The sequence below is a fragment of the Leptosomus discolor genome, chromosome 11 (assembly GCF_034619465.1).
Source record: "Leptosomus discolor isolate bLepDis1 chromosome 11, bLepDis1.hap2, whole genome shotgun sequence".
Taxonomy (NCBI): domain Eukaryota; kingdom Metazoa; phylum Chordata; class Aves; order Leptosomiformes; family Leptosomidae; genus Leptosomus; species Leptosomus discolor.
Window position 1 is genome coordinate 12321223 of NC_141401.1, and position 12145 is coordinate 12333367.

Here is a 12145-nt window from a genome sequence, read left to right on the forward strand (position 1 = left end):
CGTGTGAAGGATGGAAAAACATTGTCAGATGCATTACTTCATGATTCAGTGAGTGCCTGATGTTCAAGTGAGTACATTGGTAACTTAGGTCATGTGAGAGCAGCCAGCATCTTAATGAATTTCGCACTGCCAGCAGCTCTTTCCCCTGGTTCTGTAATGGTGTTTTACTGAGTGTACCACTCGATCATTCTATGGAGGAATTTATTCTGTTTCAGAAAGTACTGAAAACATGCAAAAATTGATCTGTGGCAATACTGTTCCATTTATCCGGTGTGGGATCTTTTAGCTAAAAGTTGTTGATTTTGGGTTCATCTTGAGTGTCTTATTTTTCAACCTACACTGCTTTGACCTGGAGAAAAGCGCCTGTCGTACCATTTGAAATGCCCTATTATGTATTTTACACAATTTTGGAAATGCATTTGCAGTTGTTTCAAATTGTAAAATCCACCCAGATGTTGCTTACTTCTTTCAGAGCATGCCTTACCATAGAAAGTCCTTACACTGCTTTTGGCTTTTATTCTAATACTTCCAGCTGTATAAATTCTTTTATTGTCTGGATGTCTGGCAGGAAACAGGAGAAAGTTAACAGGGGCAGCTATGTATTAAACTGATGTGGATTATACATTCCCAGGACCATATCTTTGGGGCTAGTTTATTTCAGTCTGTCTAACATTTTCTAATAAGTTACAATATTTTTGAAAATGAGGGAGATAAAGATTATAAATCCTATGAGTAATTTTATTTAATCATGAAATTCCTATGAAGGACTTCAAGGCATTCCATTGCATTAAAAATGTAGATATCCTCTGTCACAGGCCAAGTCCTGGTTGGTGCCTGCAGACAGGCATGATGAACTTTGAGATGGGCATGTTTGTGTATGCTGCATAATGTGCACATATTTTGACCGTTCTGTACCCGCTGTCACTGTAAAGGTCGGAACTAAATTGTGCAGAAATCTGTGAATTGAGGTTCTGGAGACTTCTGAAATCTTATGTGCATAAATATGTGGCCCACACCCCTGAACTCATGCCACACCTAGTTATATCCCTCTTGTTTGTGTCACAGAAAGCTGCAGTGACCTCTCCAGTGGGTTTGTGCCGTTCAGAACAAGGCTACTTCTGCTTGCTGCCCGTTTCTTAGCATGCGGCTGCATTTATGCTAATCTGCATGCAGTGCCAACACAGTTTTGGCCCTGTATGTTTGACTTGTACTTTCCAGTTTTCTCTTCTCTTGTAATGCGTTCATAATTTCTACAGATCTGCTATGGAATCACATATTAGCTCTTTCATGCAATTGCACTAAATCCAGTCCTTTTGAAATCAGATAACATCCATTCAGACTGAAGACATTTCAGAGATTTCACATTCATATTCAATCTAAATAAAGGAAAGCAGGTTAAATAAAATCCAGGTTCTCTGAAGAGAAAAAGGAACCGTTATTATTGTGTGGAGAAGTCAGAAAAAATAAAACGGAGGGGAGGGCCAGTTTATTTTAAAAAAAGTAAATAGAATATCACTGCCCACAGTTTGACTTTGTCTGTCTGAGTTAAATTAATATCATAGCTGAGACTTTCAAAGAGACAAAGGAGGAAAATTAAAGCCAAAAGGTGGGATTTTGAAACAGACATTGTGACTCAGGAACATGACTTCTATTTTTTTAATATTCTTTTTTTTTTAAGTCAGTACAGTGCCATGAAGTCTGGCTGATTACTGTTATTAAAGCACAGCATATTGCTGTAGCTCAAGTCCCAGCAGCAGTGTGGCTGTGTCGAGGGTGCTGAGGCTGTGCTAGTTCGCTGTGCCTCCCAGCGCAGCGGTTAGGGCAGGCATAGCACCGCTCTGGCTCTGCTGCCGCACCCCCGACCCGGTTCAGCTGGCCCGGGGATCTTTACGTAACGCTCCGCGATGTGGTACAGATATGCCCCTTGGCGTTCCTGAAACTTCCTACTTGTGGCTCCCAGGGAAATTGCCTCTTGGCCTTTTGTACAGACATAATGCTTTGCTTTTTTCAGACTGCAAGACGCATTGCAGCTGGCTCTCTGTGATTTTATAAAAGGAGGTTTGAAGGCATCATCTCCTTCAGCTTGTGTCCCTGCGTTGAAACCGATCCTAGTGTGAAGCCCAAGAATTTGAGAAAGGAGGTTTTACCAGCAGCAGCTGGTACTCCCTGGGGAGATGGGGGAAGCACAGGTGTTTGGGTTGGAGAGTGCTCTGTTTGCTCCTGGAGGACAGGGAGCAGCAGACACAGGGCAGCCCCTGGAGACCGTGAGCCAGACCTTGACTGTCTCCTACTGCAATGCCACTCCTCCTCCTTTAGACTCTTTTCTCTAGCTGTTACTAAGCTGCAGCAACACTTTTGCAGCTAAGTCACAATAGACATGTTGTTGTGCTAAAATAGCTGTGAGGCCAAAAACTGGGGCCTCTTGAAAATGTTTGTCTTGAGCTTCCTACCTAGCCTGTGATATCATCTTTGTTGTTTTGTTTTCTTGAGTGAAAAATTTAAAAGTGAAGAGAGAGAAATAAAGGGGGAAAAAACCTGCAAAAATTTAAGAAAGTCTAAGCAGGTCATTAATAATTCCTCCTGAGACAAGAATTATAGCTATGAAACTTCTTAAGTCAAACGCTAACAACAGCCTAAGGTCATTGGGGTGATGAATTAATCATTTCCATCAATAATGGCTATGCAGTTCCCCGTGCCTCTCCATGAAGCCCCCTCCATGCACATTGCACACTGCTTCTCTATGGCTCCTGCATCTCTGCACTGGTGGGTATGGAGTTGCCAAGATTTTCAACGGGGCAAGTGATTCTGGGTGCCCAGCTTCAGATACTTTAAAGGAACCTGGGTTTTGGCAGGCTGTGTCCTCCGCACACCATTCCCCAGATGTTTTGGAAAAACAAAGCAATAGCAGTTAGATGTTTAATGTCTGTAACAATAATAACCATGTGATTTCTTGCAGAAAATATTTAGAGTACTGTACTTAATCATACTTCGCATAGAGTAATTACAAAATTGGTGTGTGTCTTCAAAAGCAAGTATCATAATATTTTGATGGGTGAAGAATGGATTTAGGCATATTTACTTTAATTTCTGTATAGACAAATTATTATGGCTGTTCTTGAGAAATGAATTAAAAGTGGGTGTTTCTTCCTTTTTTATATGATAGATGTGGATGAATGCCAAGCCATCCCTGGGATCTGTCAAGGGGGAAATTGCATTAATACTGTTGGATCTTTTGAGTGCAAATGCCCAGCTGGACATAAGTTTAATGAAGTGACACAAAAATGCGACGGTAAGAACTTTTAGAAGTTTCTTCTGAAAGTAAAGGGAGGAAAGTAGTCTTTTTGGGGCTAAGTTTGTTTAGAGGTTTGTGACAAACTTTCCAGTCTCTTTTGCCTTGAATATGCAAATAGCATTCTTCAAACCAAATAAGAATAATGGTCCTTTCTCCTTCTAAACCAGAGAATCTTAAATATTGTCCCTGCAGCTTTTTCCAGGCTTTTATTCATGTAACATTTTACAGACTTAAAGGTACATTGAAACAAATTAAACACTAAAACTAAAATACTTTTGAACCGCTATGTTGCTTTAGAAGTGCTTGAGGCACATGACTCTGTGTGGATCTTTTGACCAAAAAGTGTATGTGACTGGAAGTTTCAACACATTCCCACCTGCTCAGGTAAACTGTGTTTAATGTTAATGGGAGTTTGACACTGCTGAGAGAAGACTGCAGGACTATTCTCTAAACTCATCCTTACAGTGGCAGGTGTTAAAAGAAGGACAAACATTTTATCTTTCCTTATTGGGCATCCTATTTTGGAAGTGCAGCAGGTGCTAGGTATTAGCGTGGAAATTTGCAGTGTGTGATTATGGAATCTTATTAATTTTTAATTGTGATTTGATAGTATTTTTTCTCCCTGTAATATAATAGAATGGTTTGGGTTGGAAGCGACCTTAAAGATCATCTTGTCCCAATCCCCCTGCCGTGGGCAGGGACACCTTCCACCAGACCAGGTGGCTCCAAGCCCCATCCAGCCCGTCCTTGAACACTGCCAGGGAGGGGGCAGCCACAGCTTCTCTGGGCAACCTGTGCCAGTGCCTCACCACCCTCACAGTGAAGAACTTCTTCCTAATATCTGATCTAAATCTCCCCTCTTTCGGTTTGAAATTGTTACCCATCATCCTATCACTACAGGCATAGATGCCTCTTTGCTTTAAGAGAATTTTGGATACATAAGAAACAAAATATTAAAATGTGTCAATTGCACAGTTTCGATCAATCTTCTTTACGGTGGAGTCCAGATAATGTTTAAACTCTTACATCTGATCCTCCTTTCAGTCATCAGAAAAATTAATTTGAGCAGACAAGTTTTGTAAGTGGTTAGTGTTTTTGGAGTGCCAACTTTCAATATCATGAAGGTGTTTGACTGAGAAAGGTGTGCATCCACCACTCTTTCTTGCATCAGGTGCCTTTAAGAAAGCACTCAAAATTTTTTAGTAATTTTGGAATTATTATGACTTACTCTTTCAAAAGAAAAATCCGTATTTCAAGCAAACTTTAGAACTTCATTACAGGTTAGGGAAAGCAATTTCAGAAGAGTTTGTACATAGCATGGTTTTCGTATTGGCTACCAATGGTTTTGTCAGAAAGTAACCCATATTTAGGGTAGAGCAATGTTGCAAGTGTTTCCTTCTGTGGAAGAAGTACCAAGAACATGGTGAACAGAAATGGCTGAACATGTGCCTTGTTAAGTATTAGTACTTGAAAAACTGAGAACTGCAGGCTTGCATAGGCTGCATTGTACAAACATTCCTATATATTTTTTGATTACTGAATCATGAAAATAAACCAACTGAAAAAACCTAAAGAACAAAAAAACCCCAGACAAAACAACCACCACCTTCAGAGCCTGCGCTGGACCCAAGAACCTGAGATAGCTTGGTTCATTCCCAAATCGTGCCACAGATTTCATGCCCCATCTTGTGAAATCCCTTTGGAATGATCGCCTGGCTGCAAAGATAAGATGAAGTTTTCTTTCTTCAATTCTGTACCTGTAAATTTTTGCACCTCAGCAGGCAGAAACTTACTTTCAGTACCTCTTCATACTGCATGTACCAAGCGATTTTAGTTGAAGCTGTGTAGGTATTAATACAATTCAAAGAATTAAAAGTAGCACCCTTATGCCAGTGGCATGAAATAGGATAATGGTTCAGCAATGAAGAGTATGGTCATGTAACAACGGAATATCCACTCTGCTTTTTTAAATTATCCTTTTGAGTTTTAAGTTGAAATCTCTAACATAAGGTATTTACCTTATAGTAATTAACTGTAATTAATTCTAATACATAATAATAAGGTCTGATTATGTGCTTGGTTTAACTTCCTATCCAGCAAGCAGGACTTCTGGCAGCTGTAGTGTGTCCTTGGTCACTGGTTTAGTAGAACTGGGAGCTACCTGCTGAATCACCAGTACTGTTTTTTCAGTGTGTTCCCATTACAGTACGAGCGTGATAGAAATCATCAGGTACAGTGAGACAACGCAACAAGATGGGAAATGAGGTGTGCTGGATGAAGTTCTCTTTATTAGCATAGCTGGTGGAAAACTATATTTTAAGTGTTAGATTATTTCTCTGCTTCATATAACCAGTTGCATTAATGCTGAGGTAAACACTTTTTTTGTGGTGATTAGGGGGATTAATTTTTCCTGGAGTGACATTTACATCTGTGAGTACATCGAGTATACTTACCTTTATAAAACTTGCACACTTAACAATGACAATATTGCTTATATGAATGTCAACACTAATATAAATAGTGAAATACTGTTTGGGTTAGGCTCAACCCTAAAATAAAGAGTGATGATTTTGCTTTTAAAAAGGTCGGGCTCTATATAAACAGTGGCAACACTGACTTTAAGATAAACATTGGTGAATTTGAGTCAGAAAATGCTTGAATGTGATCCATTTACGACTGCATTTTTCTCTGTTAATTAAGGGCTTTATTCAGACCAAAATTCAATTTCCACATTTTTTGTCACTGAGACTTTTTGGGACTCCTGTGGAGTATAATCCTGGAGCAGAAGCCAGAAGTCTTAGCAGTGCTCCCACGGCACCCGGACTTGACGCTTTGGCAACACCCTTGAAGTAGCACTGAACAAAAAGTCACACCCCTCTCACACACCCAAGCGAGGAATGTGACCAACATCACGACAGCTAGCAAGATGCTAGAATGTGTGCACAGGCGGCCCAAGGCCTCGCGCTGCTTAGGATGGGTCAATCTGCAAGGTCTGGTTATCTGTATGCCAACCCTAGTCCCTCCACTCCTTTCCTGCAAAGGCAAGGGGCCACAAAAGAATTAGAGCACCCAGGGCTTTACCTAGGGGAAGAGGAATTGTTAATTTTTATATTACTGAATTTTTGTATTACTGTCTTCACAGAAAAAGTGGAACACAGATCCTTTCTGCTTGCTAAAACACTCATTAACGGTCTTGTGGGACTTTGGGTGTTCCCCCATCTGTTGGGGCCAAATTCCAATTTAGGCGTTACATTTAAATTCCTCCAATCGTTTTTAATGACTGTGATATTATTCACTCCTTGCCTTAGCGTGTTGGGTGGTGTTGCAGTATTTCATCTCAGAAATTTTTGTGGTTGGTGAAATCATTATTACAGCCATGTGTCTATCTGTCTGTAGATCTCTGGAGAAGAGGTTGGATAGAATCCTATAAGGCCATTGTTTCTGGCTGGATTCTTCCTGTCGGGAGACCAACTGGGTGATTGTAGATGGCTGTGGCAGGCAGTTGTCATTGATCACTCTAGAAAAGAACCTCCCTTTCTGCTCTGCTTTGCTGTGATGATTCTTGTAGGTACCATGGAAAAAAGCGAGCTGTTTTTAAGCTCAGCTGGACTCCAGGTTCCTAGATGAGAGCAGTGCTAAGTAGATACAGCTGCATTGTTAAGACACTCACTGGAAACCAGGGGGAAAGTAACTACACATCACAGGCATGCTACTGATGGTAATTCAGGAGCAACTGGGGCTGGCATAGGTTGTGATTCACATGGCTGTAGATAACAAACTCCTAGCTGTGGAAGAAACCCTTCAAGTTCCCTCTGTTCATTTATACAGATGTGATTAGGTATAAGAAGGTATTTGTTAGGGATTTTTTCTGCAGAGTGAAAATCTTTCTGCATTGGATCTACGATGATGATTTAGTATATCGATTGAGATTCATTAGTGAAGAAATTCACAATACAGACTTTTGTTTTTAAATAATTGCTGACAGAATCTAAGGGAAATTACGGACATTGCCTGACTTCTCCAGTAGATGTTTCAGTTACTGTCTAGAAATTTGTTGAAACTTTAGAACTTTCGTTTAGTAGAGAAAGCCAGGAAAGGTAATTTTTGTTGCCTGCAGTCATCCTGCTTTGAGCTATAATCCTGTCACATTGCATTAGTTAAACAGTGCCGAGCTGCTCAGTGCTTTTATATGGGGTATTTCCAAGAAAAACCTAAGTGCAGTAAGAAGGATGGGCAATTCAGTAGGTGCTAAACTTCCCTTTGAGTCAGTATTGAACTATTGCCTCAGTACAGGAGACGATGTGCTGCTGGAGATACCACATAACGGTTAAGCTCCTGATCACTATGGTCATTACAGGTCCTGTGACAGTTTTTTTAATTCTAATGTGCAGAATTCCAACTGGAGGGGTTATGGTTTACTTACAGTTAGTAAATCCCATCTGCAGTTTAAGATTTTCATCCATCATTTTTAAGCAGTAAAACAAACTCTCCGGCTTTTTGCAATTTACAGATACAATATTTTCTTAGGTTCTGTTTCACTTGTGTTTATAAAATGCCTAACAAAAGATCCTGACTCAAAACTGCTGATTATGCCCCTAGTACATAAGTTAAGAGGAGGTCTCAGACCACACTGAGTTCATTAATGCTAGTTAGAAAATACCTATTCTCATGCCAGAATTCATTTAACTAACCTGCCTCTGCCTCTTTTTGCCTTGAAGATATTGATGAATGCAGCACCATTCCTGGAATCTGTGATGGAGGAGAGTGTTCAAACACGGTTAGCAGTTACTTCTGCAAGTGTCCTCCAGGGTTTTATACAGCTCCTGATGGCTTAAAGTGCATAGGTGAGTAGAATCCTGTAAATAATGACAGTAGGTGTCATGAACATTCATGAATATCTAAAATGGATAACAGTGTACCAGAAACATATTTCAACTCAAGATCTTGAAATCCTTTTATGTAGACGTATATTACGTGCCTATATAAGTATTCTGAAATGAGTTTTCCATTTGCAGCGTGTCTTTCCTCTTTCCCTTTTTGGTGCGACCTTCCCTTTCATTTTTCTTGCTACAGTTTTTCTGTTATGTCATATTTGTTGCCTTAATATAGGCAGAATTTATTTAACACATCTCCTTGATACTCTGTCTCTCAAGTTTGATTTAGTTCATGTTAAATATTCAGCAGTCATTTAGAAAAGTAAATACACTTGAGAAAGAAGGTAATCACCCCAAACAGCTACTTTTTTTTACTCATTCCAAGTGTTATGACCTTAATGCAAATGTTTTTCGTTAAAGGAAGTAGTGTGATAAACTGGGTGTGGGACATTTGTATATGCTTTCATGATATGGATGATTTGGTGGTGCTGTTCCTTCAGGCTTTCGTTGTGGCAAAGCAGAACCTATCTTCCAAAGGCCAGACCAGGAAACAAAGGACTTTGTGAATTAAATGACTGCCACTGCATTGCCAAAGCCATGAAAGAATAGTGTTAGCACGTATTGCTTCTGGGAAGCATATACCCTGCTCTGAGACAGATCAAATATTCAATTAATTATATATTATTTTTTTTAAATTTTTACACAGTAATTTCTTTTTTTCACTGCCAGTGCTGAATTTTGAGGAATTTTTGTCATTAGAGAATCAAATGAAAAGTTTATTTCCTCAGTTTTGGCTTGTTTATTTAAAGGCTCAGACACAGTGCCAGCACTGGGGTTCAAGAGAGCACCCTGTGTTTGGTACCTTTGGTAGAAAATCATTAGGGAAAAAATTGAAAAAAACATAAATTTCACAGACAAAAGTACCAAAGGATATTAATGTCCCCAAGAGATCTGGAAGTAGTTCGGATTATGATTCATTCTGAACGGTGCCATTCTGTTTCTGCAGGTTGTGAGAAATGAACTATATTTCTTCCATTATTAAGAACAGCATTTTTGGTAGATTGAACCCATACTGTACACTTAAAATGCCAGTGGGTGTTACTTTCATTGCTTCATATTGATAGCTCATAAATGACTGTGGATCATTAAGTCATTGATTGCCACTTGAACTTAATATTTATAAGGGAGATTTACCTTTCTGTAACAAAAAATTTTTAGAGATGCACAACTTCCATTTGCTTTTTATTTTTTATAGTCATTGCTCAGTCAGGACTGCCCAACATTCACACCCCTTTTATATTCCTGCAGTTTTCCAGTCTTTTTTGCCCGCTGTATTTGTAGGCTGAAATAGTTCAGCAAAAGAATTGGGTATTTAAATGATGACAGGCTGTGTTAAGTAATATGCCAGACTATGAGCCATCATTAAAATTTTGGCTTTCAGTCCAAAGTAAAACATGCTAAATGGGAAGCATTATTAATTATCTACAGATATTTTAGATTCGTGTCTAATATGCATATTGAATACTTGCCATATTAACAAGGACAGAGCCCAAATCTGTATTTGAGCTGGGCAAAACATGTAATCTTGATTTAATTACAACATGCCTGTCTTAAGTGAAAAGTGTTAGTTGAACGTGTCTATTCTGTTAGAGATGAGGAAGTGCTTCTGAGAAATGTATCCCTTATGGGACTCAAACTGAGCAGCACTGGAGCCAAACATCCAAAGGAAGAACCAGCAGTTTCATTATTACAAACCTTAAAAATTAGAATAGACAAAGCAAAGATAATATCTACTAGAGCTGAAGAGCAGAAACAAGAGCAGGACATCTCAACCCAAGTACAAGCTGCTAGTGCATACTTCCAGCTGGCACAAATTTGTTTAGTCAGTGATACTTTTCGATGGGTGGTTCTTCTTTTTTTTTTTTTTTTTTTTTTTTTGAGAGGCATATTTTTCTTGAAAGTTATTTTCATGGTGATTTCTTGCCTTTTCAGAATGCTAATTTTTTTTTTGGTGAAAATTATTAAAACATTAAAAGCTGTAACGGTAAAAAAGTTGTTTACTGCTTTTCTTGCCCTTATTTGTATGTTTTATGGTTTGGAACAGAAAATGAAAGAGGAAAAAGAGAAAAAAAGAATCACTTTTTGATTAGGAATATGGAAAGATTTGGCATTTTTCTCACAAACTTACTGTATTTTTCTGAAAATGTTGTGGCTTTTGGGTAAGTTCTTACACCTATAGGTAGACAAAGATGTTTACTGTGTGTTTACCTTTTTATGGCACATTGTGTGCTTGCATAGATCCCATGCAGATCCTTTTCCACTTCTGTGCATTACTGCTTTTAAGTGTTTCAAAACTTGTTGCTGACCAAAACTGAGAATGATGAATTACAGAGGATGATGATAAGGTCTGGTAGGACTTCCTTCCTTACCATCCACCCCACCATCACACCAAGCATCTGAGTATCTTTCCAGGGATACTGGAGAACAGTTTCCTCTTTGGGGAACAGTTTGCATCAGGGCTTGATTTGATTTTTAAAATGGTAGATGAAAGAGTGGATGTGTTTGGTGGTTTAATTGGGTACCAGGAGATAGTGGAGGACCAGTAATAGAACCAAGTAGATTTATTTTTTTCTTGGTTTCAGATTTCCGTTATATGATAATATGAGTGAACTAACAAAAGTTTGGAAGCAAAGGCCAACTGACTCTTTTAGCTGTACTGCCAGTAATATCCATGTTCAGGGTTCCAGATAATAAAAGGCAGAACCATCACTATATATCAATTTCCTCAAAATAATAAGAAACTTCCCTGCTTTTTCTTATGTCTATTAGAATAGTTTGTAACCTCTGGAAAGCACTGTTACTAGACAGATGAATCCACCATGCCCTGGATAACTGAGATACTGTTTCTTTAGGGAATGGTGTCTGCTGTTGTAAGGTTATGTCTGCAACTTCTTCCTCTACATTTTGACAGCAAATGTTCGTATATTTTGGAAACAAACTTGGTCTGGTTTATTGTACAACATCAGATCACACCACAGCTTGTATTGACTTTGACATGATGTGACATATTGTGAAACAATTGCTCAGAGCTTCAGATCGTATCACAAGATTATTTATTTATGGATTTATTTATTAATTTTGCTCCTATCCACATTTTCTCTCCCTTCTCTAAGCTGGGGGTTCTCTCTGCCATGTTGTTAGAGCTGAGTGTGTGATATCTGGGTACAGGACGTTCTTTGTACAGCACGTGCATATCCTTTTCAGACTGGAAGCCAGCACATCTTCATAAACACCGTGGTGGCACCAGTTAAAGCTGTGTTGCTGTGTCTTGCATGCAAGCCTATATCTTATCAAATCACTACATACTTCAGCTGGGGAAGCTATGACTGATGAAAAATGAGTTCATGTTTTGAAAGCTACAGTGCTGTGAGTTTATTGCTGTGCATCAGTGCCTTTCAAATCAAAGCTTAAACAGAATTGATTTTAATAGAGATGACACTGCAGTTTTTCTTTAAGGGCACAGAAGCATATTTTATTATGTACTGAATACACATTTCTATTCTATTTTTGCCTCCATTAATATATTACTATTCCATATTTCACTTCAGCTTTCTCACAGGAGGTGTTACACTTGAATCCAAAGCAGCTCAAATATCTAGATTTTCCTGGTTTTCTGCCTTTTTTTTCTGATTGTAATGTTGCAAGTGCTATGTCATCGATAATGTATTCAACGAAGAAAAACAGGACTTTTCCCCTTTGTGAAAGTCACGTTCTTCATTGGACTGATGATTACATATCCATTTCTTTCTCTCGGTAGATGTGCGTCCTGGATACTGCTTCTCCTCGCTGACCAACGGGCGCTGCGGCAATCAGCTCCCCCAGCCTTTGTCCAAAATGCAGTGTTGCTGTGACAGTGGCCGATGCTGGTCTTCTGGTGCAGCCACCGCACCAGAAATGTGCCCAATCAGATCCACTGGTA

The 12145-nt window shown here is 39.1% G+C and overlaps 1 protein-coding gene across 2 annotated transcripts in view; it reads left to right on the top strand.

The window, feature by feature from the left end:
• FBN1 (fibrillin 1) overlaps positions 1-12145 on the top strand; it is a 155206-nt gene that overhangs the window by 54557 nt on the left and 88504 nt on the right. For both annotated transcript variants that reach the window (XM_086471589.1, XM_086471590.1), the window contains exons 7-9: positions 3164-3289; positions 8011-8136; positions 11984-12142. In XM_086471589.1, the coding sequence (XP_086327715.1) occupies positions 3164-3289; positions 8011-8136; positions 11984-12142 (411 nt within the window). The remainder of the gene's footprint in view (positions 1-3163; positions 3290-8010; positions 8137-11983; positions 12143-12145) is intronic.